This window comes from Triturus cristatus, chromosome 7, assembly GCF_964204655.1.
Source record: "Triturus cristatus chromosome 7, aTriCri1.1, whole genome shotgun sequence".
Taxonomy (NCBI): Eukaryota; Metazoa; Chordata; class Amphibia; order Caudata; family Salamandridae; genus Triturus; species Triturus cristatus.
Window position 1 is genome coordinate 180,798,887 of NC_140590.1, and position 27,815 is coordinate 180,826,701.

At 48.9% G+C, this 27,815-nt stretch overlaps 2 protein-coding genes across 2 annotated transcripts in view; one reads left to right on the forward strand and one right to left on the reverse strand.

Annotated features, from left to right (window-relative positions):
* The first annotated feature begins 19,714 nt into the window (after nucleotides 1-19,714).
* LOC146809168 (uncharacterized) overlaps nucleotides 19,715-27,815 on the forward strand; it is a 102,171-nt gene continuing 94,070 nt past the window's right edge. Inside the window, exon 1 of the mRNA XM_085614301.1 lies at nucleotides 19,715-19,820. Within this exon, the coding sequence (XP_085470427.1) occupies nucleotides 19,724-19,820 (97 nt within the window). The 5' untranslated portion in view covers nucleotides 19,715-19,723. The remainder of the gene's footprint in view (nucleotides 19,821-27,815) is intronic.
* Nucleotides 24,719-26,104, reverse strand: LOC146809169 (uncharacterized). Its single transcript, XM_085620363.1, has one exon. The coding sequence runs from the start codon at nucleotides 26,102-26,104 to the stop codon at nucleotides 24,719-24,721; it is 1,386 nt and encodes a 461-aa protein (XP_085476489.1).

The window sequence follows — 27,815 nt, forward strand, 5'->3', positions numbered from 1 at the left end:
GAATAAGCTGATCCACAAGAAGTTGGTCAAATCAAGTACCATGATCAAAAACATGAGAAGAAGATTATTGTCACAGTAGTGTGAGGCAAGGCTGTGTGCTGTATCCCAGCTGTGAAGTAAACTTCGATTTTCATGTGTCACCTCTTTCCACTGTAAAGTGGTTTCCAACAACTGTCTATTTTATTTATGCTGATTGTTTATATGTTCCTATTAGACCACACTTTGCTTTTACTCTGGTGGTATTTGGCAGCTCTCATTAGTGCAGAATACTTTTCAAATCGGTGATAGTTGATTTGTTAAATATTTATATGGTTGGTAATTAAAACAAACCATTAAATTGTAATTATTCGCAAAATGCAGCCAAGAAGGGCCTGATTTCAACATTCATTGATTGACGTCCCGACTGCCAGAGAGTCTGAGGTCCTTTGCCCACCCAGCGCTAGAAGAAGTTCAGCCCGAATGCAACATGGGTGCAATGACATGACATCTGAAACACTAGGGGTGCAAATCCCACCATGCCCTTCTGTGACTACATCTGGCAGGTGCTGGCAGGGTTAGTTTGGCAGTACCCACAAAACAAGCGCTCCCGGCTCCATACGTGTCAGCAGCGCTTGAATCCACATTCCATTCGAGGCCGCCATGGGTACAGAAACCGCAGACGACCCACTAGCCTAAACTGGGTGGGTGTCGTGACATCATTTCAGTGGCGCCCACATTGTCAGTTGAATGTTACTAATAGTGGAGCATGTGGAGTTTCCATCATCTGTGAATCCACTTTCTATAGGTCTCAAAATAGGGCAAGAGGAAGGAAATGATGGCGGATGAGAGCCATCTTGAATTTTGACAGAACCCTATCTCCCACCCATAAATCAGCCCCTGGTTTATAAACATCAGTATCTTTATAGTTATTAACTCAATGACGTTTAAGTATAAGATTTTTTTTAATCTAGTGAGAATCATGGGGGACATGTTTGGAATCGCCTAACTTTTCAAAGGCTAGAAATAGCTGCTCAAGTCACAATGACAGTGCATTTCTAGGCTTAGTGGTAACCACTAGTGTGTTAACAGTGCCAGAGTCTTTTAGTGTGGCCTTTTCTTCAGAAGCTTATGCTTTTGTAGTTAAATCTCAGCTGTTTAATAGCCAAAGCTTCTATAACCAACGACTCACAATCATGTTCGAAAAACATTTTAAAATCTATTATAATTTTAATAAAGAGTGATATAAATAAAAATCTAGTTCCTGTTTCTAAGTACAATTCTAAATTTCTAAGTAAAACTCGCTAATCAAGAGCAGGAAAAGGGAGAAGTTTGGGATCAGAGTAAGGACACTAACAGGAGGCAAACAATTGACAAATCTTAGGATTTGTTTCACAGGTTCGATACCAGCTGGCATCAATGTGCCCTAGGGTGGGAGATTCACAGCCACAGTAGCACGTGGTTTGCAGCCACGGCCACAGTAACACGTGTTTTGCAGCCACGGCCACAGTAGCACGTGGTTTGCAGCCACGGCCACAGTAGCACGTGGTTTAAAGCCACAGTCACAGTAGCACATGGTTTGCAGCCACGGCTACAGTAGCACGTGGTTTAAAGCCACAGTCATAGTAGCACGTAGTTTGCAGCCACGGCCACAGTAGCACGTGGTTTGCAGCCACAGTCACACTAGCACGTGGTTTGCAGTCACAGTAGCGCGTAGTTTGCAGCCACGGCCACAGTAGCACGTGGTTTGCAGCCACAGTCACACTAGCACGTGGTTTGCAGTCACAGTCACAGTAGCACGTAGTTTGCAGTCCCAGTAGCACGTGGTTTGCAGCCACGGCCACAGTAGCATGTAGTTTGCAGCCACAGTAGCACGTGGTTTGCAGCCACGGCCACAGTAGCACGTGGTTTGCAGCCAGAGTCACAGTAGCACGTGGTTTGCAGCCACGGCCACAGTAGCACGTGGTTTGCAGCCACAGTCACAGTAGCACGTGGTTTGCAGCCAGCAGCGTTTCTGATGCTAGTAGTTTTACTGTGCGTTTGTCTGCATACATGCTGGACTGCAAGAGGTGGATTGTAAAATTGTGCAAGCAAAATAGTTCCATTCCAGCCAGACTAGCCCCACAGAGGTGCACGGCCCCAGGCCCTTCAGTGAACTCTGTTCCTCGGCCCAGACCTTCAGACCATTCCAGCCAAACTGGTCCCCTAGAGTGCAGTCTTACAGGCCATTCTAGCTCAGCAGGTAGCTTCAGAGCAGCCATCCTATCATCAAAATCTGGCCAATCAGCAGAGTCCTCGCCGAGCCCTGCAATCGACCGGTCTTTTCATAGGCGGGCTCGTTATGTAACGCATGTCAGCTTGTTGTATGTTATGAGTAAGGCTCCCTGTTTTCCGTTTTTACTGATTTTTAGAGATAAATATAGACAGAAACCATTTATTTTCTTGTCTGTATTTATTTTTAAATGTGGATACAAATGGAAATTGGGTGCTTTGTGAGTGATCCTAAATAAACTTTGCCATGACTACCAAGCCAATAACTGTGTGGATTGATAGGTAAGGGGGTTAAAAAAGAAGGGGATTTAAGTAAAGAGGCTTAAACAGTGGTAGATATGCACAAGGCCGATGCTGAAATGTGCATATTTTCATATAAGTGCATTGATTTGTCTTATGCAGGTGTTCGTATCACTGAAACCTGGCAGGGATTCAAACGTGACTGCATATTTATAGATTAAATAAATGTGGAAATATACCAGTTTCTGCTTTATTTTTTCACAAAACCCATAATAAAAATGAATAAATAAAGATAAAGTTGACAAAAAATAAATATGGATAAATACAGACGGAAATGTCAAAAAAATAAATACCATAAAACCGGGAGCCCTAGTTATGAGTCAGTTGGGATCCATATCTTGATTGATGGAGCCTCCTAAGTAGGCCACGTTTTGTCATCTTAATTTCTAGAGCACCAGTGCTCCGGCCCATTTTAGTATCTCGCAATTATCTACTAGAACCCACTCTGGTCGGATGGAACTTTTTACTTGCCCAATAGCGTAGAGGGAATAAACACAATTATCAAAATTACTGTCCACAATTTGCCATAATCAAGGACGCGAAACTTAATCTCTTGGCTCTCTGGCTTTTATTATCAGCATAAAGATTTGAAGATACAGAGTCCTCAATACGAGGCACAACAAGTACATAGGCACTAACACAAATCCTACTCTACGAAGAATCCGCATACGGCTAAAAATAACTAAAAGTACAATTTCTAAAAGCATGAGGTAGAAAACTACCAAGCCAATGTCGATATTAGGGACACTGGACCATACCATCTCTGTCCCTACTCTGTACTAGATGACATCCCTACTTAGCAATCCCCAAGACCCTCAATCGAGTAAAAGGTGTTAGAGTGAAACTTCCTAAGAAGTCTTCACTTATAGAGCTTGTTCTAAGTTGCCCCCTCTATCTCTTCGCCTAGGCTTCCTCTGCTCAGGGCCTCTCTGATCTGCCTCCACCCTCGGGGCGCTGTCCCTAATACAGAACCCCAAATCTCAGAACACGCCCTTTGCGCCTCCTCTTCTGCGGGGTCGACTTTCAGTAATTTTCCACAGAGCGCTGTCCAGTTCCATCGTCCATCGCTTGGCCTTGAGTCCCAGACGCCATCCGCACTAGGAGTTACGATTGGCACATTCCAATACACTCCCATGTCTGGCTTTTTCTACATAAGTCAATTTGTGAACAAAGAGCTTCTCTACTAACGAGCAACTGTCCTTGCACCTGGGGTGAGATCATGCAAAGCAGACATACTTCACATCTTTTAACTTGCAATTTACTACAGCCTAAAACCTCTACTGAAATAAATCCCTTTTGGCCTATTGCCCTTGGCTAACATAAGAAAATACCAGGCCTTTCGCCTCAACGATATATGCGAATTCTGGCCACTACTTCGGTTACACAAGCAGGTTTAAATCACAGTATTGACATTTACGTCTTTCTTTCATGTGTGGTCAAACTAAACAGTCTACAGACACGAATTCTAATCTACACGTTTTAACATCACATTGTTCAAAGGACTAAGCTCTATGCATTGCTTCAATATATACATAAGATGCTTGTACATAGCTAACACTTCTATCGAAATCGACATAGGTTATACAATTCTTAATACATTGCACACAAAAATACCTGAGTACACATTTGATTATATGCGGGTGCCGACTAACAGTGAATATAACGCACCCCTACGATTTTCAACCTTCTAAGCGCTACATCAGTTCCCCCCTTTGATGACATCTGTCATCACACCACTACAATCCCCTTTTCCAGTACTGATTTAAACCGTACTAGTCATGGCTCCGCCATGTCGAATTCCCTCCATTCTTTTAAGACTCTCATATTGTTGCTCCTGGAGCTTCGCCACCCTCTTCTCGTTTGCCCTAAGAGCTCTCTCAACCTTGCCTCCTTGATACCACTTCCATGCTTTCACGCATCCCCACAAACAAATCACGCAAACTACAGCAATGATAATTGGCTTCAGCACTGATCCAAGAAATCCTCTTCCCAAATTCGCAAACCACGTTCCCACTCTTCCAAACCCTTTTCCAATCTTCTCCCATACATTCTCCTCCGTCATGTCCAGAATCTCCTTGTGAATAGTTGTGATGTTATCTATGTACTTCCCTATCTCCTTCGTGTTGTCTGGAATATATGTGCAGCATTCTTGAACCTTCAATAATTTGCAGACTCCGCCTTCTTTGGCTAATAACACGTCTAACGCAAGGCGATTCTGCATAACCATATTTCGTATCGACAACATCTCTCCAGCCACCAACAACAGCGACCTTGCCGTGTTCATAGACAACTCATCAACTACAGTCGCCAACCTCCTGATCTTCACGTCATTCAACACCACACCCATACTAGGTATCATTGCTCCGTATATGTCCCCAATCACTGCACCTGCGTTTGCAGCCCTCCGTCTTCTAGAATGTCGCTTCGTCTCTAACAACTCCAAGTCCTCTGTGTGATAAATCTTCGGGAATATGATAGCCAAATAGCATATGCCATACCAATTCGCGGGTAGCCTGACATAAGCATTCTTCCCACAGACATAATACACTGTCGGAATCACTTCTACTGGACCTTGCATAAAGCCCTTAACAGAAGCGTCCAGAGTGAAAGTCTGTGAACAGGTGCTATGTCCTACCGCAACCTTCTCTGTGGCCGATTGAGGCCGTCCAATACACAAATTCCCTCTCTGCACTTCATCTAATGCTATTGGTCCATAACTTCCCTTTGACCTGTGAGCCCTCTCCTCCTCTGTCCAATCTACTGGACTATCTCCGGTGTGTCGTGTCTGGGTCAACTTTCTATACCTGTCCTCTACTTGATCAATGAATTTCTTCTCCGTCTCAGATAACGCACATGTCAGGTTATTCCTGTGAGCATGCGCCGTATCCAACTTCACAGTCGGTCTAAAATACTTCAGGAGTCTGCCCTCTTTCTTATAATAATCGTATTTGTTCAAATGCTTTATTGCTGGTACTTCAGGAAGTACTGTGTCAAAATTCGAAAAGAAATACTCGAACTGCCTCCGGTCATAAAATAGACTGAGCAATAAACTACAAGAAATCCCATATGTCAATGGGAGATGATGATACTTGATACCTTCATCCACTGAAGCAGGCAACTGCATACACACATAGCAATCTTTCACATCCATCGCATCAACATACTTATACAGCAGCTTTGCATACGCGTTAAGCTTAAAATCACCCCTCGACAAATCCATGTGGAGTCTGCGATCATCCCTCAACTTCGATATTCCCTGCTCTCTGATGCTGACACCTCTCTGTTCTGGGGTAATAGGTGTGGGTACTCCCTGAACCTTTCCCTCTTGCCTGTGAGCCACCATGTACGAACTTATCACTACTGCAAATATGGTGACTATCACAACTCCTATCAATGTGCCTATTATCAATTTAGCCCTACGATGTGGGTTTGCAGGATCTGCCATCTTCGGAATATACTCAGTGTCCAATACAGTCTCTGAAAAGGTAAATCTCTTTCTCATTAATGTCTCTTTCGTGAACTTAGGCAAACCTCCCTAACTTTTCTTCGTTCTATAACGGAAAAATCCCTAATTTTGTTCTTCTTCCGCTCGGGTCTAGGTTATCTTCTTCTCTGCTTGCAACCCTCTCAAATCAATCCAACATAACCGCTGGGCCCAACAGCTCCAAGACTCCCTGCAATATTTCGAGCTTAAGAATGGTCAGTTCTTGTGGGTCCGGCACAGTCGTGAACGTCGGGAACTCCAAATTGTCCAAGATCATACCTCGAATGACACTCAGGAAAGGCGGACTCGGAATATGAATTGTCAGAATTCCTTCGATCTCCAATCCCGGAACTTTCAACAACACTTCCACTCTCTGGAGCGGGACACTGTTGACCAATGTCATCGACCTCAATCTTCCCGTGCTCGGTAACCCTGGCATCAGTCACTTGATATGCCCACTCGGGTGAAGCGTACTTCCGACTTGGCACTCTTGTTCTCTTTGATCTTCTCACACCTTGAGGATTCTCCTCGTCGCCTGATTCTTCTTCTGGCTCCTCTGAAACTGGTGCAAGATCTGTGTCCGGTACCGACCTCAGGTTTACCCGGTTCTGTCTTGCGGGCCAAACCCTTTCTGCTTCGGTGGCACCTCCGGTCTTCCCTTCGATACCCTGTGCACTGATCTCCTCCTCTTCGGCAGAACTCGATTCCGTACTACCCACTGCACCTCTTGCTCCTTCGCCTGTTTCTGGGTCAGTACTTCTTTCACGTCCTTCCCCAACTCGATTCAGTGCACCATCAGCCGCTTCAGCAACCCTTACAGCTTGACTGGCCCTCTCAGGTGATTCTATCGGCTCAGCTGGACTTTCGTTCTCGAGAGGGGCTGTATCTTCTAAGGGTGCTGGGACTCGGCGGGTATGGGAAGCATGCACCCCGTTCGGTAAACCTCCACACTTAACTGCTGTGTTCGTGATGAGGATCACTTGAAATGGGCCGCGCCACCTTGCATCCAAGCAACTCTTCCTCACGTGCTTGCGAACTAGGACCCAGTCGCCTGGACAAAGGTCGTGGCACAAGTCACTCGCAGCTGGAACCGTTGCTGTCTGCACCTGCTGAGACACAGAACGGACCACGTCAGCAAGGCCTTTACAATAGTCCAGGATCATATCATCAGTGATATTTATCAGCGCAGTGGCAGGTATTGCAGGCAAACGCATCACTCTTCCCATGAGGATTTCATGGGGAGACAACCCAGTTCTTCTATCAGGCACACTTCGGAGGCTCATAAGGACCAAGGGTAATGCATCAGGCCACTTCAGAGACGTAGACGAACATACTTTCGCCATCCGAGCCTTCAGAGTTCCATTCACCTGCTCCACTATCCCTGAAGCTTCTGGTCTATAGCTACAATGTAGTCTCTGATCTATATTCAAGGCAGCACAAAGCAACTTCATAACTTCGCTATGGAAATGAGTTCCTCTGTCCGATTCAAAGGACGTCGGGAACCCGTACCTTGGAATGAGTTCTCTCAATAGTAGTTTTGCTACCGTGAGCGTGTCACATCTACGTGTAGGGTATGCCTCCACCCACCTGGAAAAGACACATACTATGACTAATATGTACCTCAACCCATTACACTTCGGCATTTCAACAAAATCCAGCTGCATCCTATTGAAAGGTCCTCCTGACCTCCCTATGTGGCTCAACGTCACAGCTGTCCTCTTTCCTACATTCATCTGTTGACAAGTAACACACCTCTGGCACACGGTTTCAGCCACTGCCCGAAACTTTGGGTTGTACCAAGTCTGACGAAACACTCTCATCATTGCGTCTCTCCCAAGATGCACAGCACCATGTATCAGCCTCGCCATGGGGTTCAACAACCCTTCCGGCAACACTGCTCGTCCATCATTCGAAACCCATATATCCACATCTCCTTTCTCACATCCAGCTCGTATCCAACTGTCTCGCTCCTGATCAGAAACCCCTTCCTGAAGCTGTTTCAGTTCCTCCCAAGAGTCTGCCATTGCTAACATTTGATCATACACCAATTCCTTCTCAGTTTCTTCAATGTGAGTCCCCGTAAAATTGCATCCCTGCTCTGCACAAAACCGAGCTACTTCATCAGCATAGTTGTTACCCAACGAAACAAAATCATTCCCCTTCGTATGTGCAGCACATTTAACAACGGCAATTTCATCAGGGCCTTGCAATGCCTCAAGCAATTTTCGTACGTGGTCGCCATTTCTTATGGGTGAACCTGACGACGTCATAAACCCTCTCTGGGACCATAGCTGTCCGAAGTCATGAACCACACCAAACCCATATTGGCTGTCCGTGTAAATCGTTACACGGATCTTCTCAGCTGCCAAACAGGCACGAGTCAAAGCAATGAGCTCGTCCACCTGCGCGGAGTGTACTCCTTCTAGACAAGCGGCTTCAACCACACCCGTGATGGTGCATACAGCAAACGCTGCTCTCAGTCGACCGACACTGTCTCTTAAACATGAACCGTCCACAAAGAAAATCTCATCTGAAACTGGGAGTGGTTCATCGACAATGTCAGGTCTCGGTTTGGTGCATAGTTCCGTAACGTCGAGACAATCATGGTCCTCACAATCTTCATTATCATCTATTTTGGGAACAGGTAACAGTGCAGCAGGATTTAAAACAGCACACCTCTTCAACGTCACATTATCGGCTGCAAGGATAACTTGCTCGTAGCGAGTCAACCTATTGTTCGTGAGGTGCTGTGTTTTAGTCCTAGTCATTAACAATTCAACAGAATGTGGCACATGTACAGTAAGAGGATGACCCATCACAATGCTCTCACATCTCTCGATGCTGACACCTGTTGCCGCAACGGATCTGAGACATCCGGGCAACGCAGAAGCTACTGGATCTAAAGTAGCTGAGAAATAGGCAACTGGTCTACGGACACCTCCATGATTCTGAGTTAACACAGCTAATGCGCAACCTTCTCTTTCGCAGCAGAACAATGCAAATGCCTTGTTGTAATCCGGCATTCCCAACGCAGGAGCGCTACATAAGGCTTCTCTCAGCCTCAGAAATGATTTCAAACAGTTGTCGTCCCATGGTACCGGATCACTTACATCCTTTCGCGTCAGCCGCTGTAAAGGCTTCGCTTCAAAGGAAAAGTTTGGGATCCACTGGCGGCAATAGCCCACCATTCCCAAAAACATTCTAACTTCCCTCTGGGTCGAGGGAACTGGCATTCTTAGGATCGCATCAATGCGATCCGGAGACACCTTCCTTTTACCCTTTTCGATTCTGTGCCCCAAATACTGTACCTCAGGTAAACAGTATTGCAACTTGCTTGGAGACACCTTGTGACCATTTTCTCCCAAGAAGTTCAGCAACGCAATTGTATCAGTCCTGCAAGCGTCTTCTGTTTCTGACGCAACAAGCAGGTCGTCAATGTATTGCACCAAAACAGAGTTTCGTGGCAACACAAGACTTTCAAGATTCTTCTTTAGGAGCTGATTAAAAATCGATGGGCTCTCCGTATACCCCTGTGGGATACGACACCATGTTAATAAATGATTTTCTAATCTAAATGCAAAAAGAAATCTGCTCTCTTCGTGTAGGGGGATCGAAAAAAATGCTTGACACAAGTCAATCACCGTGAACCATCCAGCTTCACATGGGATCTGAAACAGTATCACAGATGGATTCGGTACCACTGGATAACATGGAACGACTATGTCGTTTATTTTCCGCAGGTCTTGCACTATCCTGAACTTCCCACTTGGTTTCTGCAATCCCATAATGGGCGAATTACATGGACTACCCATAATCTCCACCAGTATTCCCTGCCTAATCATAGACTCAATCACAGGTTTGATCCCAGCAATCGTTTCAGGGGATAATTTATACTGAGGTGTTCTCGGGAATTCCGCGTTTGGCTTAACCTGAATCTTCACTGGTTCCACTCCCCTGACTAAGCCAATCTCCTCTCCACTTAGGTCCCACACGTCAGCCGATACTGATTCCCTCAAATCCTGTGGAAGCTCTTCCACTGTCAAAGCTGGGTACATTTCCACGCACACCCGCTGATTTGCAACCTTAAAGGTCGCATCCTCATCTCTTGTCTGCACCTCTACTCCTTTCGGGGTACAGTAAATTGTGCAATTGAGCTTGCACAATAAGTCTCTCCCCAACAAACAAACAGGACTAGAATCGCACACCACGAACTGATGTCGATCCCTAAAGTTTCCTATCCTGACTGGAATCGGTTCTGTCAAGGGGCTAACTAGCCTCTTGTTCGCTACTCCAACCACTTGTATGCTTTCTCCAGAAAGGGCTACACCCGGAACTACTGCTGATCTTATAGTTGACCTGGTAGCCCCCGTATCAACCAAAAAGGTAGTAGGGTGTCCGTCGAGTTCTGCTTTCACGAAGGGTCCTCTCTGATCCACCTCTAGAATAGCCCTAAGTATGCAATCATCGTCCTGGCCTAAACTCAACTGGGCCAGCAAATCCACATCTTTCTCTTCGTTTACTTCAAACATGGGCATCTGTAAATAAGTCCGAGCTCCCTGCTGTATGTTCTGTATTCTGGGTGGCTGGGGAACCTGCACTTGCGAGATGCCGGTCCCCCCTTGCATCATCCTCGGTACAGTCACCGTCTGTACCTGTTCCGCCCCAGGGACCTGACCCATTCCTCCCTCCATCTGTGGCTGATTATAGGGGTTCAAGGGACACTCGCGCCTCCAGTGTCCCACCTGGTGACACTGGTGACAAGCTGTCGTCTTTTTCAGTATTGCTACATCTATGCCTGTCCTAGGGTCTACGGGCCTCGGCCTCCCCTGACCCTGCACGTTCTGATTCCCTGTCTGGTAGTTTCCCTGTCTCCTTACCACTGGACCCCCATTCGGCGGTCCCTGAGCAGCTTGCATCTGAATGAGCAATAGATTATCCTTCATCTTCTTGTGTTTCGACTCAATCTCATCCGTGCAGTACCGGGCGTACCGCAAGATTTCATCTACGGGCTTATTCTGCCAACAGATTAAATGCTGCTGTATCATGAGACTAACCTCGGGCTTCAAACCCAGCACGAACTTAGACACAAACTGTCCCATATCCTTCGTTTCCAGCTCATCTAGGCCACTGTATTGCTTAAAAGCCTTCAAAAGTCTCTCATAAAACTCATGTACTGTCTCCTTAGGCTCCTGCACCGTCCTGTCTATTTTCACCCAATCAATGTCTTGGGGTGAAACCTTCGATTTCAACCAAGTAATTACTTTCTCATACAGCCTCATCACCGCTGGCGACGGACCATTTGTAATCATATTCCTCTCAGGCTCATAGTCCGGCCAATCAACAGCAATTTTACATGCGTTCCACAGATCTCCTGGAACCACAATATCAAATAAGGTGTTCAGGTCTATCCACAATACCTTCGAAATCTTAACAAAACGCTCAACTTGCTTGTACCACTCTGCAGGCTTCTCCCTGAGCCTGGGAAAATCATTCGTAAATGATGCCAAATCCCCCCTACTCCATGGTACATGCACATACCCTCCATTCGCCACTTCCCGCAGGGGAAAGGTCTTTGCTAGTAACAACCCTTCACCCGGGGTCCCTCCTTCCGCTCCCCTAGAGGTCTTTTTCTTTGACCATTTCTCTTCCCATTTGTCCAGCGTCAGCCATGGCCGCATGGCTAGGACCAGTTCTCTGGCATGTGACCTCAATCCAACAACCCTCTTCTCCAACTCTCGCTCAGTATAATGCATCCTATGGCTTCCTTGCAACACCCTAGTCCTGGATAAATCCACATCATATTCCTTCGCCAATCCCCTCAATTTCTCGTGTGCCATTCGTGCTTTCCGCGTCACATCTTTCGCCACGAAAAACAGCTCATCTGGATTGTAAGATACTATCCTCTCAAGAGGTAGACTTCCATATATAATTTCATCTACCTCTGCCTTGAGCCTTACTATGTCTATCATCCCTGCCTTCAAGGCTCCTTTCAACACCTGACAACTTGCTCCACGTCCCTCATCATATTCGCATTCTGGTTCCTTCCCTCTCCTCTCTTCTGGTGTTTCTATGGGAACAGAATAACTCCTAAAGTCCTCTCGAGTTTTCTCTGCTTGGCCCGCATTCCTGTTCAGGTGGCTCTCCGACGGTACCCATGACCTTAAATCTGATCTCGACTCCATCAGAGTCCTCGGCCTCTCCGATCTCTGGTCCTCTTCGCCCCTAGATGTATCTGACACCGCTGCTAATGGTGTACTCCATTGGACAGGGCTTGGAGGTCGGGCCGTTGCCCCTTCCAACCAACTTTCTCCGCTTTCTCTCCTCGTTCTTTCTGCCACTCGTTCTGACCTCCCTCTTTCCTCTGATTCCGGACTGTATATCGACACAATCGGTCCAATGGTGACCGGTACCCTCAATGCATCCGGTAACCTCATCTCTCTTTCAATCCTCCCACTAGCTTCAGACTGACCCTGTGAACTCGCTGTTTCAAACGAAACCAACCCCTCTACTCGGGTCTCGGGTTGGATCGTTACCCTTCTAGTTTCTCCCCTCTCACCCCACCTATCATCCTCTCCGTCCGGATTATAAGGAGGTGGTCTCTCGTCTAACAGTCTTTGCAATACCCCATCATCTGAGTCACTCTCCTCTTCCTGTGCTTTCACATGCCTTATCCCCGTCGAGTCTATCAGCAAGGGATACAATTTCTCTTCCTCAATTGTCTGCACTCTCCATCTTTTCTCCGCTGCGTCCCACTTGGCATCCTGAAATGCTCTAATCGACTTCCTCATCCTCTCCTGACTTCTTCCCTTTTCCTTATCATGCGCTGCTCTAATCCACGCATGTAATGCTTCGAACTGCGCCGGTCTTGGCAAGGGTCTTAAGGACCCCATCACCGTCTTCAGTTGGTACAGCACTGCTAATCTAAATGAGCCATACCTCGGGAAAGCTAATTCCCCTTCCCCTTGTGTAATCTTGTGCCAATTCTCAATCCAAACTATAGTATGTAACCCCACATTCTTCGCCATATAATGTGCTGGGGTGTCCTCGGGAGGGGCTTCTTCTCCCTCTCGCACGACCACATGTTTATCGCCTCTACACAATTCTCGCAAAACCCTGAGACACTTCATGATGCGCGAATTCGATCTCACGCTCTGTTTACTTCTTGTTCTTAAATCCTCCAATAACAGCGCGACTCACACCAACCGGCCTATCACAGCGCGACACCCTCTGACGTCACCTTCCTCCGTTCGCAGCAGTTCCCTTCTCCAAACACGTTTCACGCTTGCTCTCGTCCCATTCATACACTGCTCTGGCTGTCCGTCCACAGCCTCTGACTGTTCGTCCACAGTCTCTCGACCTTGTTGACCTCGTTTGGCGCCCGTCTGCCCCCGTCCGGCCAGACAGATCGCCACTGATAGGTTACTAACACTCCGATCCGCACACAACAACCCACGACCAGCGTTAAGTTGCCATACACACACACGTTCGCTCCCCCTATCTCGGTCCAGGTGATCGATGGTAACTCACGATCTCCTTTGGGTGGTCAACAAAATCTATCTCAGGTGTCTTCTACACCACAATTCCCGGGCTGCGCGCGCTCACAGCCTGATCTCACAATCACACGACATACACATCAACTCCGCAAGACATCACACAACAAATCAACACCGCAATCTACAACATCTCATTTTCATACTCACTCCTGGAACTGCTGCTTTCGGCCGCGCTGCTACTCGCCGTCGATGCTCATCTGCTGCCGTCTGCTGCTCGCCATCTGATGATTCAGCATCACTTATCGTCTTTTGGGCCTCGAGGATCACTTATCCTTATCTAATCTAATCGTCCCTCGCTATCGGAAGTAACCATCCGTTTCTGCTACCAACTGCTCCGGCCCATTTTAGTATCTCGCAATTATCTACTAGAACCCACTCTGGTCGGATGGAACTTTTTACTTGCCCAATAGCGTAGAGGGAATAAACACAATTATCAAAATTACTGTCCACAATTTGCCATAATCAAGGACGCGAAACTTAATCTCTTGGCTCTCTGGCTTTTATTATCAGCATAAAGATTTGAAGATACAGAGTCCTCAATACGAGGCACAACAAGTACATAGGCACTAACACAAATGCTACTCTACGAAGAATCCGCATACGGCTAAAAATAACTAAAAGTACAATTTCTAAAAGCATGAGGTAGAAAACTACCAAGCCAATGTCGATATTAGGGACACTGGACCATACCATCTCTGTCCCTACTCTGTACTAGATGACATCCCTACTTAGCAATCCCCAAGACCCTCAATCGAGTAAAAGGTGTCAGAGTGAAACTTCCTAAGAAGTCTTCACTTATAGAGCTTGTTCTAAGTTGCCCCCTCTATCTCTTCGCCTAGCCTTCCTCTGCTCAGGGCCGCTCTGATCTGCCTCCACCCTCGGGGCGCTGTCCCTAATACAGAACCCCAAATCTCAGAACACGCCCTTTGCGCCTCCTCTTCTGCGGGGTCGACTTTCAGTAATTTTCCACAGAGCGCTGTCCAGTTCCATCGTCCATCGCTTGGCCTTGAGTCCCAGACGCCATCCGCACTAGGAGTTACGATTGGCACATTCCAATACACTCCCATGTCTGGCTTTTTCTACATAAGTCAATTTGTGAACAAAGAGCTTCTCTACTAACGAGCAACTGTCCTTGCACCTGGGGTGAGATCATGCAAAGCAGACATACTTCACATCTTTTAACTTGCAATTTACTACAGCCTAAAACCTCTACTGAAATAAATCCCTTTTGGCCTATTGCCCTTGGCTAACATAAGAAAATACCAGGCCTTTCGCCTCAACGATATATGCGAATTCTGGCCACTACTTCGGTTACACAAGCAGGTTTAAATCACAGTATTGACATTTACGTCTTTCTTTCATGTGTGGTCAAACTAAACAGTCTACAGACACGAATTCTAATCTACACGTTTTAACATCACATTGTTCAAAGGACTAAGCTCTATGCATTGCTTCAATATATACATAAGATGCTTGTACATAGCTAACACTTCTATTGAAATCGACATAGGTTATACAATTCTTAATACATTGCACACAAAAATACCTGAGTACACATTTGATTATATGCGGGTGCCGACTAACAGTGAATATAACGCACCCCTACGATTTTCAACCTTCTAAGCGCTACATCACCAGTATACACCACACTGTGGCCCCAAAGCTTTGGCAACACATGGGACGAGGCAGCGCGGGCAGCGAACATATTTCATTCTTTTTGGACCTGTTCAAAAGCAAACTTTCTGCAAGGAAGCCCCTCCCTTTGTGCAATGACGCCTGCCCCTAAGAATCCACAATCTCTGTCCAAAACACACACGTCCCGCTTCTCACATACATTTCACACCCACATTTTTGAAAGGCTGGATGTGTGCAGTTTTCCAGTTGTCGGATTTTACAGCCTGGATTTCTGCATGAGTCATAGATTTGAAGGCATTGCTGAAAGTGACCATGTTTGCACTCCTGTTTGCACAATTATTCATAGGGTATCAAAGAGCATGGGGAGACACCGTCGCTGTTGTGCCATCGCACCTTTGCCTTTTTAACTTCTTTAGGGAAAAACATGTTTCTCTCTGGATAAACGCCTTCTCCTGCCCCTTTACCTATGTTGGTGGTGTTCTAAGTCCATTCCATCCATAGAAATGAAATACACTCCTACCCTTCTCAGTGCTAAATCCCTGCCATGTCTAGGGTCGGGATGTGCCACGGAAAGGTTAATAAATACCTACAATCCTATATTTTGTTGTTGCTCCCACATTTCCAGAGCATCCCTTCTTTTGCTGCCAACACTCTGGCCCTGTCACTCATTTGCATTTTTACACCATTGTAGGGAATGAGTAAATGTATGTGTTTATTCGCGTTTTGAAAAAAGGTTTGCATTTGTAAATCAAGTCATGTGCGTGTGCCAGTGAAACTTACAAGCCTAATGGCATTGTGAATGGAGCCCTCAGAAGGAGCTGCAGAATGCAAGATCAGAAACCCCGCAGAGGGACTCCGGGCCACATCGTGTATCCGTAGCTTCTGTTTCATGAATCACACATGCCTACCGGACTCCCCAAAGCTGCTACAATTAACTAGTTGAAGACTTACCTCTCCAAGGAGCACCAGGCCACAGTACATTAACCACCCACAGCGCCTCTTACTCTCCCACTATTCGCCGACTTTAAGCTTGCTTTGACCAGGTACAGAGCTCTGCTGCCTTTTGCTAGGTCTGGGCTATAGAATTATCATATACATTCATACATAGTTACCTGACTCTAGGCATAGCCGACCTCACTAACCCAGCACATAGCAAAACTGACTCACACTCTACCCAGCTGCCCTCACCCAGTGTGCCTCCCAGCCTTCCTTCATATTATGCCTGGAAGCCCACCCTTATTTTGTGCCTTGCGCATCTAGCTCACAAGCTGGATGGCAAATGTCACTCACACTCCACTCATCAGACCCCTCTTACACTTTTCTGAGAGATTTCACTCAAACTATGTCTATCAGACCTCACTAACACTGTAGGTGGAGACCAGGTTTGTTGTCTGTATGGAATGCTCGCCAGCTGTTTCGAGCACAGGGACAGGGAGATTGTGTCTGCTTGAGAAGGCAATCCTGGCACCAGCCAGGGAAAGTAAAATGGTTTGCAAGAGTGTAGCAGCTTTGGTTAAGGCATTGGAATCTGGTGCCGGTCCTATCTGGATCTGCGCTCCGCATGAAGATTCTCTCTCCTCAGTGGTCAAAACTGGAGACTTATGTAGGATTGATTACTGACTTTCAGCCTGCATTGCAGAATCAAATAGGGATTTCTAGACACTAGGGGGCACACTTATGAGCCAGATTGTGTCACGTTTGCACCACGCAACGTGGTACATGCGCTACAGGAACCTTAAATGTGATTTATGAAGTCGCCCAAGGCGACTTTGTGTGGCCCTGACTGGCTGCAAATATTTGGAGCAAAGCAATGCAGCGGAAACCACTCCGTTGCCTTACTCTGCGCTAGGGAGGCATGCCATTGGCATTACATGGTTTTTGATGCATTCCCAGATTTACCAGAACAGAGAAACCTGGAAATATCTTTATTCTTCCTCGTTACTCCCTCTTTCTGTGGGCGCTGCATTGTGCAGCACACATGGAAAGATGAATATGCCTCTCAGGCTTGTTTAGTGTGTGAGAAGGTGCACCTTCCTGCACAAAAACAATCCTGCCTGCAACGGGCGCACCCCGGCACCATGGTGCAAGGATGCCTGCATTGGCGCTAGGTTGCGAAAAGGTTGCCAGTGCAGAGGAAAAGGCAGGAATGCACCGTATTGGCATAAATATGGCATATTCCTGCCCTTTCCCTGTCCCTCAGTGCAGCACTTTAAATCAAAAATGGGTTCTGGCCCTTAATCAGAAAGGCTAGGCCTACACCGCAAACTAGAAACAACAAAAGTGCCAGTGCTGATAGTTACTTATCTTATCACTCGTCCCAATCACACGTGCCACTCACAGTGATCGGAAAAAATATATTCATTTTTTTTGTTTTTAATTAAATAGATTTTTAATTTCCAATTATAATCAGTTCATGTTATTAATTCAATTAACATAATCGGCGGACCACATGAAAACATACAAATATATAACAAATTGTTTTTTCAAATACATTAAAAACCATTTAAAGACAATAGAGAAAGCTCAAGTTCCAAAGAACAGATAAAGAAAGAGTATAAAGAAAAACTTAAAGCAAACAGAGAAAAAAATAGAAAGGAAGCCCGGGGCTAAGGCAGATCGATTCTATTTTGATTTCTTCAAAGCAACACAGCCCTAGACAAGGGTGACCAAACAGTGTCCTATTCAGGTCTTCAACGAACGGTTTTATTTTACATTACAGGGCACTTGTCCCCTCAAGACCTTATACTCTCACTTTTAGACCCCACTTGTTTGGTCAAAAAATAGAAATAGAAGGTCTACGCGTTTCAAACCCTACAATTGTTTAAAGGGTTCTCCTCAGGACCTGGAACATGGGGCTCATTTCAATTTCATGCCCGCACCATCAGTGCCTCAACACGTCTGTAGAAACTCTCAATCAAGGTCCGCGTTGAGACTCATCCAAAGCTGAGGGCTGGAGGCGGAGGCAAAATTAGCACAGCGGAGTGACTTGCTGCGCTGCATTGCATGGCAATCTTGTAAATCTGCCCCTAGATCTAACCGGACTGCAAGGTATGTCACCTATGTGAAACGCCTCTAAACATTTGTGTTCTCTTGAACTCACGTTTACCTTAAGTCCTGCTGCTAACATCTTGAGATTTTGAGATTGATCAGATGTTCTGGACTTGTGACTCATGATAAAGTAACAATTCAGGCTAGAGGGTATTCAAACATAACACGTTTTAACTAGTTCTGCAAAAGGTGACATAACATTTGACTGTGAACTAAAGTGCAGACAGGCATACCAACAGGGAAACCGTCGCTAAAATGAAATCTGCCCTGCATGTATTTGCGAACCTCGAACTTTCCACTAAAACCCAAATACAGAATACCAAAAGCAAGTGAATAAAATAAACAAATTCATAGAATTATGAAGGGGAATGGTCATGGGGCCAGATGTATGAACACATTTTCCCATAGGCACTGAATGGGTAAAACTGTTTGATCCATCCGGCCCATAGTGTTTATGACATCCCTGGAAAAACTTCTAAATTAATCAATTAATTAATGTGTTTTTGCACGAACTTGGTTATCATAACTTCATGACACATCTGAGAACAGAAGAATGTGCTAGAAACATGCATGTTTTGGAATCACAGTTCATTGGTTGTATGTTCAATAACACACTGAAAGGAAAGGGGTTGCACTGGAAGCTGTTTCACTGCAATATCAGAGCTCCTTCAATATCAGAGCTCCTTCAATATCAGAGCTCCTTCAATATCAGAGCTCCTTCAATATCGGAGCTCCTTCAATATCAGAGCTCCTTCTCTCTGCTGCCCCGGTGCTGGAACCATGGTCAGTGGGAGGGTTTCTGAGCTGCATGACTGCAAACAGCAGCTCTTTCTTTAGTCCTTGAGTGCTTTGAGGCTGGACGGGGGCTGCTGGACCACCCAGGCTTCCATTACCTGAGCTCCTGTACTCAATAGAGATCTCACTCATAATGGGCTGCGCAGATGTGTCACAGACACGCATAACTGATGTGCCATCACCGTACCTACCGGAGAGCACTCACAATGTATCCAGACGGCCAACCAGAACACTGTGACCCTCGCACCTCGTACCCAGTGAGCGACATTCACATTTCAAACATTTCTTTGCCTCTCTTCCAATAGTTGCACATTCTGCCAAGTCTCCCCTTGATTGGCAGTTCCATTCTGTACCTGGTATGTGCAGCAGGCGCTCCCACACCCTCTTAATAAACCACAGCTGTTTTATGAGACTTCAGGTAAATCCCACAACTAATGCTTTTGTAATCAATCAGTGCAAAAAAAAGAATCCATGACCAAGAACGCGTAGCGAGGAATGAAGCTAATCAAGGCGAGCTAGTCAACACCGACTGCCTGCCAGCGGGTCACTTGTCGCTTCATCGGTGCTGCACTTTCTTGGACATTGCTAGATGCGGAGATTCGAAATCCTACCTAACTTTACAGCCCTCTCCTTTCACATCGTCATTCACTTCTACAAGGAAATGGATCCACTTGGCCGACAGTCAAGAGGGATGAGTGATTGTGGTGAGGAAAGATCTTCTAGGTTACGCCTTATTTACTTCTACGTCATCCATTTAGGTAAGTGGGTGTTGATACACCTTTTATGAGTCATGTATTCCTAGAAAGGCAACTAAATCATGAGAAATGTGACCTTATAGCAGTCCCTCCCAATGTTTCCAGTTCAGGGACAGATTAGTACACTGATTGATGAATACTTTCACATTGAGTTCAGAGATCTATCCGCCTTTTGATATCCCAAGATGTGTTGCCCATACAAACCCTCAATAGCTGAACATTGAAGGTGGCATGCATTTGCTCATGCCTCAAATGCTTCAATTGCATGAGCTGCTTTGAACAATCCTTTGAAAACTACCTTACCTTCAGCAAGAAAACTCAGATAGCATGGCACCAACCTGCCCTTCCATGGGGGAAGACGCATACATAGCTAAAACAGACACCCTCATTTCCAGTGACCCTGAAATAACACTGGCCCCACTGAAAGGTATTCTCAAAAAAAAGTCTGAATCAAAGGGTTAAATAAATGTTTTCACATCAACCAACTCTAAAGAATATACATTGACTGTTGCTTGGAGCCTGTGTCATCTTTAAGACTTGTTTCATCACTTTCCATCTTGTTAGGAGGTTTTATCTGGCGTTTCATATAGCGCGTGCTAGCCCCGAAGATGTTGGAGCGCTTTACATGGGCACTAGTTACATTACACAAGGTCTCATTCATTTTTAGACATGGTGAGATTAAGGCCCGGGGTTTGAATTTACTAAGCTTCCACGCAACACAGCAAGGGAAGTCGCAGCTCTGCGTTGCATGAAAGGGATAAAGCAGAAATGCGCCATATTTACAAAGTTATGGCACACTTCTGATCTGTCCATATGCTGGCCAATTTGTGCCAGCCTAGGGCCAGCGCAGGCACCCTTGCACCATGATGCCTCTGTGGTCAGAACAGTTTTTGCGCAGGAAGAGATACCTTCCTGCACAAAAGCTATTCTTAGAGGATTACGTTCCTTTAGTTGCATGGTGCACAATGCAGCACACGTTCAAAGGGGAAATTGCAAGGAGAAATAAAGGTATTTCTCTTCTTTACGCCAACCTTGGGTAGATACAGCATTTTGGCACAAACCCAGGTATACAGACTTTAGTAAAACTAGGTTTGCATCAAAATCCATGGGTGGATGCACAGGAGCGTCCATACTCCACCCTTGAAACCCAACCATGAACATTTTAGTAAATTTGGGACTTCCCCAGAATCCTAGGATTTTGAGCCGATGCTTGCTGTTCAATTCCAAAGTCAGCAGCTCTGGTTGTAACACCACATCCTTTCTTAACAAAATAAGAAAAAAAACGAATTCACCAGCCTCAAAGATTAGAGGGAAAAAAAAGAAGGGGCAGATTTATGACGACTGGCGCATCCCTGCATATCAGCGGGGATGCGCCAGTTATTATGCGCCACTGCTGCGCCACCATGGATGCGCCGCATTTATAATGCGGCGCACCATGAGGCAAAAACGGCACAGATGCGTGACGCATCTGTGCCGAAAAGTGGCGCATTGCTGGAGTTGCGTCGCAAGCGCGACGCAGTTCCAGCAATGATCTGAGGGGCCCTATCTTTACAATGCTGAGTCAATCCTTACGCCTGCTTCAAGCAGGCGCAGGGTTTTGACGCAGCATGGGCCTAAAAGTGACTGAGTGAAATCTTGTAGATTTCACTCAGCCACTTTTAGGAGGCGTTCCTGCGCCGGAACGCCCCCACCTGCCCTGGAACGCCTACATGTGGCGCAGGGCTTTACAACGTGACGCATCTCCCAAACCCCGTCCAGGCGTCGGATCTCCCCTCCCTGCTTCCCCCCTTTTCCAACCTGTTATGCTCTGCTACCTCAAATCACCACTGACAACTTCTGTTGGGTGCCTGAAAAGGTCGCAGTTTTATTCATATCACAAAAAACTTTATACAATCGTAACGCATTGTTCAAGGTCATGTACATAATGCATGGTTAATCTTGTCCCAGCTCTGTCAATCAACTGGGAGGGGAGGGAACCCTTTCTGCTTCCGGGTTTAGGCTTCAGCTTGCTACCGAATGGGCGGGTCTCCGTTTGGACCTGTCCGGGCCGCAAGTGCCGTCCCGCTCGCCCTGTGACCTTACAGGGGCCCTCCCTTCTCCCCGAGGCCCCTGCCGGCTGGCATCCCAAGGGCCTTTCTTGTGCATCTACTGTAACTTCTTGTGACTGGGTCCTTTGTTTTTGTCTCCCTCTGAGCCCCTGCCGTGAGGCATCCCAAGGGTCATGGGGAGAGTATTGTCTCTAATCCTTGTTGGCGGCGTGCCGCCCTTTTGGCTCCCTCAGTGCCCCTGCCGTGCGGCATCCCCAAGGCATTGCGAGAGCCTCTCATCTATCTTCTACTGGGTTCTCCCCTTTCTTTTGATAGCTTAGTCTACCTAGCTCCGCTACCCTCCACCTTGCAGCTGCGACGCCCGACTTTTAGGTGTGGGTGGGTGGGTTTCTTCTTCACTCGCCCTTGGCCCGGGGGGGGGAATTGTGGAGACCTGCCCTGGTGGCCCCCTTTTATTCCCCCCCCTGGCCCACGAGCGCGCCCCCTGATTGGGGGGGGGCTCGCTCCCGCCTTCGGGGCCAATCCTGGCACCCGTCGGCCTAGCCCTTAATTTACATTCCCGTGGGGGTGGCCGGGGGAGGGGCGCCGTCCCCGGACGGCGTTTTGCCCGGGCCCCTATCGGGTCCGGCTTCGCCTACCCGGCCCGGGCTCTAACCCCGTCCAGGCGTCGGATCTCCCCTCCCTGCTTCCCCCCTTTTCCAACCTGTTATGCTCTGCTACCTCAAATCACCACTGACAACTTCTGTTGGGTGCCTGAAAAGGTCGCAGTTTTATTCATATCACAAAAAACTTTATACAATCGTAACGCATTGTTCAAGGTCATGTACATAATGCATGGTTAATCTTGTCCCAGCTCTGTCAATCAACTGGGAGGGGAGGGAACCCTTTCTGCTTCCGGGTTTAGGCTTCAGCTTGCTACCGAATGGGCGGGTCTCCGTTTGGACCTGTCCGGGCCGCAAGTGCCGTCCCGCTCGCCCTGTGACCTTACAGGGGCCCTCCCTTCTCCCCGAGGCCCCTGCCGGCTGGCATCCCAAGGGCCTTTCTTGTGCATCTACTGTAACTTCTTGTGACTGGGTCCTTTGTTTTTGTCTCCCTCTGAGCCCCTGCCGTGAGGCATCCCAAGGGTCATGGGGAGAGTATTGTCTCTAATCCTTGTTGGCGGCGTGCCGCCCTTTTGGCTCCCTCAGTGCCCCTGCCGTGCGGCATCCCCAAGGCATTGCGAGAGCCTCTCATCTATCTTCTACTGGGTTCTCCCCTTTCTTTTGATAGCTTAGTCTACCTAGCTCCGCCACGCTCCCTATGGTTTTCCGATCAGAGGGAGCTCCCCCCTCGCCGACTCCTACCCTCGACTGTCATAGGAAACCCCTCTGTTCCAGAACCCCCACGATGTTCAGCAGGAACATATCCATACCCACCCCTGTGAGGTGGACTCCATCTCCGCTGTGATACCCCGGGGATCTTAAGTTTATGAACCCATGCCGCACGAAGCCCCAGCCATTGGCCTTACATACTTTTGCCATGGTGATATTAAGTTTTTTCCTAGACTTTTCCACGGCCCCCAGGTCAATCGCCCCCCGCCAGGTGCTCCGCACGATGATTTCTGAGAAAATTATGTCCGCGGGGCGTGTCATTCTTGCTACTGCTGTGAGGCCCTTCCGCATGTCTTCCAGGAGTGCCTTTCGCCCCATTGCTGCCAAGTCATTCCCGCCTAAGTGGACCACCACTGCGTCTGGCTTGCTGCCCCGCCGTTGTGCCTCCTGCGCCATGGACAACAGCTCCCCCCATCTCATCCCGGGGCGCCCCCACCATTCTATGTCGGTGTCCCGCAGCCAGATACCGCCAAAGTCCCGTCTGGCCGCTGCCCACCGCTGTGCCCGCGTAACGTACGAGTGCCCCACGATCCACACCTTCTTGCGTGCAGCATCCGAGCCTAGAAGAGAGGGGAAAGGGGGGGGGGGGGGGGGGGGGAGGCTTAGCATACTGCTGGGCGAATGTACCGCTTGTACGCGCCGGATGCCCACCGCCCTATCCCCTTGATAGCGCCCCCCCCCATGCCCAGCCCTGCCGCCGTCGTTGCCGCCCCGATCCTGAAGGAGTGTGACCCATATTCCCGAGCGGGGAGGCCCAACGCTTCCAATGCCTTCCTCATTACCGCTATAAACTGAAAGCGGCTGAGGAAAGATCCATCTCTGTGCTGAAATAGCGGCCCCGTCCTCCCCTGCACGCTCTCTAGGTGCCTCTTTAGCAAACATACCGGGCAATGGTCTTCATTGTCCGTGCAGCGCAGTCTGGTCCATACTCCCTTGCCTGTCTGGTCCGTCTTGGACCTCCTTAGCAGTATGTCCATGTGCTCCTCCTGCATGACCACCCCTTCTCTCTGTATGCATGCTGCTCCTGCCTCCACCACTGAGGGGGCTACCACCTCGCTGACCCTATATGCCCCGAAGAAAGCTACTGCAAATGCTGCCCGGAACAGCTTGACTTCATGCCTCGAGGAGCATATCCCGTCCAGGGCCCCCAGCATTGCCTGCAGTAATCTGAAATGGATGGGGCGCCTTGCATCCTCCGGTGCCTGCTGCAACCTACCCCACCCTTTCATGGCCATGCGGCATTCAAATCCCCCTGTTTGATCGGCCTGCCCTGCCAATTTCGTGTAGTAAGCTACTGCACTTAAATGTGCTTGTGCCCAAGATTTTGATTTCCCTTCCTGGAAAGCCCACTCGATGAAATCCAGGATGTCCCTTTTTGAGGCCAATTGCCCCCTCCGCAGGCCAGCTTTAGCCCTGAACGTTTCCCAGCATTTCCGGTACCGGCTGTTGGTCTTTGGGGCCAGTGCATTCTCCAGCAACCATCTCAAACCGCTTCCACCCATGCCCATGCTTCCTCCGGCATCGGGGTCATCTGCATGTCCGCGCCCGGGGCTAGCTTCCTGAATCTGTCCCACTGGAAACGAGAAATAGCATCCGCCACTAAGTTTTCCACGCCCGGAATGTGCCTGGCCCTTAATGCAATGTTCCCTCTCAACTGGCAGCCCACTAACTTCCTCAGCAAGGCCGCCACTGCTGGGCAACGCGCTGCTCCTGTATTGATCGCCTGCACCACTGCGTGGTTGTCTGACCACAACGTGATCTGTCTATTCTCTAGTTGGGGGGCCCAGATGTGGAAGGCTACTACAATGGGAAACAGTTCTAGTAGAGATATGTTTGAGGTTAACCCTGCTGTGCGCCATGCCTCCGGCCATGCCCCTGCCGACCACGCCGTCCCCAGCAGGGCCCCGAAGCCGTAACCCCCTGCTGCGTCAGTGTAGAGTTCCACTTCACAGGCCAGAGCCCAGGGGGCCCGCCAGATCCGGGTGCCATTGAACTCTGTTAGAAAACTCTCCCATTGGACCAAGTCGTCCCTTACTCCCTGCGTGATGCGAACCCTGTGGTGTTTTTGTGCCAGACCCCTCGTGAGCCAGGCTATCCGCCGGGCGAAAGCGCGTCCTGCGGGGATGACCCTTGTGGCAAAGTTCAGTTTCCCCAGTAGCTGCTGTAGCTCTCCCAGGGTCGCCTTCTTCTGCTGCCTCAACCTACGCATATCGTTGAGCATGTCCGCTATCTTGTCGGGTGGCAGCTTGCATGTCCCTGCCACTGAGTCCAGCTCTATCCCCAGGAATGTCAGTTTTGTTGTGGGACCCTCTGTTTTCTCGTGGGCTAGCGGGATCCCGAGCTCCTGCGTCAGCGCCCTGAAACTAGCAAGGAGGTTGTTGCAGTCCTCTGTGCCCGCCTTACCCACGAACAGAAAATCGTCCAGGTAGTGGACCCGCCCTCCACTTGGTGTCCGCTGCCCCAGTTCCCATTCTAAGAAACTGCTAAAAGCCTCAAAATGTGAACATGAGATTGCGCAGCCCATGGGGAGGCACTTATCGTAGTAGTAACCCCCGTCCAGTCTAAAGCCCAACAAGTGGTAGCTGTCTGGGTGCACCGGTAGTAGCCTAAACGCTGACTCTATATCGGATTTGGCCATGAGAGCCCCCGCCCCTTCCTGTCTAACCAGGTCCACAGCATCGTCGACCGAGGCGTAGGTCACCGAGCATGCTCCTTGCTCCAACCAGTCGTTGACTGACTCCCCCTCCGGGTATGATAGATGGTGAATCAAGCGGAATTTGCCTGGCTCCTTCTTGGGGACTAAACCCAGCGGGGATATTATTAAGCCCTCCATTGGCGGGGTGGGGAAAGGGCCCGCCACCCGGCCCATCCCGACCTCCTTTTCCACCTTCTGTTTTGCTACCTCAGGGGCGTCTTTGACCGATTTCAAATTAGTGCTCTCCCGCGCCCCCTTCGGGCCGCAATATGGGATGGGGAAACCGCGCGTAAACCCTTCCGCCAATAGTTTCCTGTCTGTGAGTTTGGGGTACCTGTTTAGTAGGTGCAATAGCCTACCTGCTCTTATGGGTGTTGGGAGCGCCTGTCCCCCGCCCCCTTCGCCCCCGGCCCCCCCCGTTGGGGCCTGCGCCTCACTTCTATTTCTTTGGGTCAGCTTTTGGTTTTTCTGCTGCCTGCCCTGTGTGCCGCCGGCATCGGACTGCGGGATGGTTCCCCCCGCAAGACCCGCACTCGTGCTTGAATTTGCATGCGGCCCCCCACTTGCACTCGTCCTTGTCAAACTTCCAACATGTTTTGTTGGATTTTGTGGCTGTTTGTCCCCTACCCTTGTGGTCCTTCCCATACCCTTCAAATTTGCCCTTATTCCCGTAGGCACGAAAATTAGACTCCTTCACCCCCACTCCTTCTCTGGCCGCCACCATGTGCTTGGAATAGCCCTCCATGTCCTGGCAGTCCCAGCCTATCGTTGGCCATACCTGCATTTTTTCCCTGAAGCCCTCGTCATATTGTAGCCATGCATTCCCCTGGAACTGCTGCTGCGCCTCGTGCACCTTCTGCTCGTATAGTATCAGTGCAGCTGCGTTTTCTGGAAATTTCTCAATAAATACGCACGCTAATGTCCTAAAGGCTTTTAACCAGTTCTCTATGCTTCTTTCCACCCTGGGTTTCCTGGGGCCCCTCCTGTCCTCATCTTTCCTGTCCTGAGTGGTTAGATCCAGGCCTGCCTGCCTCACCTCTAGCAAGGAAAATATGTCTATAAATTCCTTCCTCCAGATTCTCTCCTTCACCGTGATTGGGATGAGGTTTGCCAGACCCAGCAACCTTGTTGTCGTGGGAGGGTCGCTTGGGGATGGGCGTATGTACTCGCTTGCCGGCTTGCCCTCGCCTACCCCGGCTGTGGCTGTGCCCTCCCCTGTCCTGGCCTCCGCGTGCCCATGTCCTGTGTGCACTGCCTCTGCCCCTTCTCCCTGGCCACCCCCTGCGGGCTCCTCATCCGCCCCCCCGGCTGCTTGTGGCCCTTGCTTGGCCGCTTTGTCCGCCGCCAGGTTCCTTGCTGGCCCCCCTGCGTTCCAAGGTGTATTCCCTTGGAATGGCACCCCACTACCTGGCCATTGCCACCAGGGCACCCAGGGTGGAGGTTGCATCGCTCCCCCGGGCCAGGCCTCCAGGCCTGCGCCTGTATGCCAGGGTGGTGGTGTCTGCCATGGGCCCCCTCCTGTCGCGCTGTTACCTGTCTCTGCTTGTGGCCCCTTTCTGTTTTGTGGCCCCAGCCCCCCTGTCTGCCCCCGAGCGCTGCGTGATAGTCCATGCTTACCCAGGGTGCTCTGCGTGGGTCCTTCTGGCGGGGCCGCCGTGTTGGCCACAAACCCCTCGCCCTCGCTGCTCTCGTCCGAGTCCGAGCTGTCCACCTGCACCGCTGGTGGTTGGGTCTTCCTCCTGGATGCTTGTGACGAGGTTCCCTCTTTGTTTGCCCGTGTTTTGTCTTTGTGGGGGGGCGCCGTGTTGGCTACAGACCCCCCTGTCTTTGCTCTCTTTGGTGGCGGCGTGGGCACCTGGCTCCGTCGCCTCCCTTTCCCTGGGGG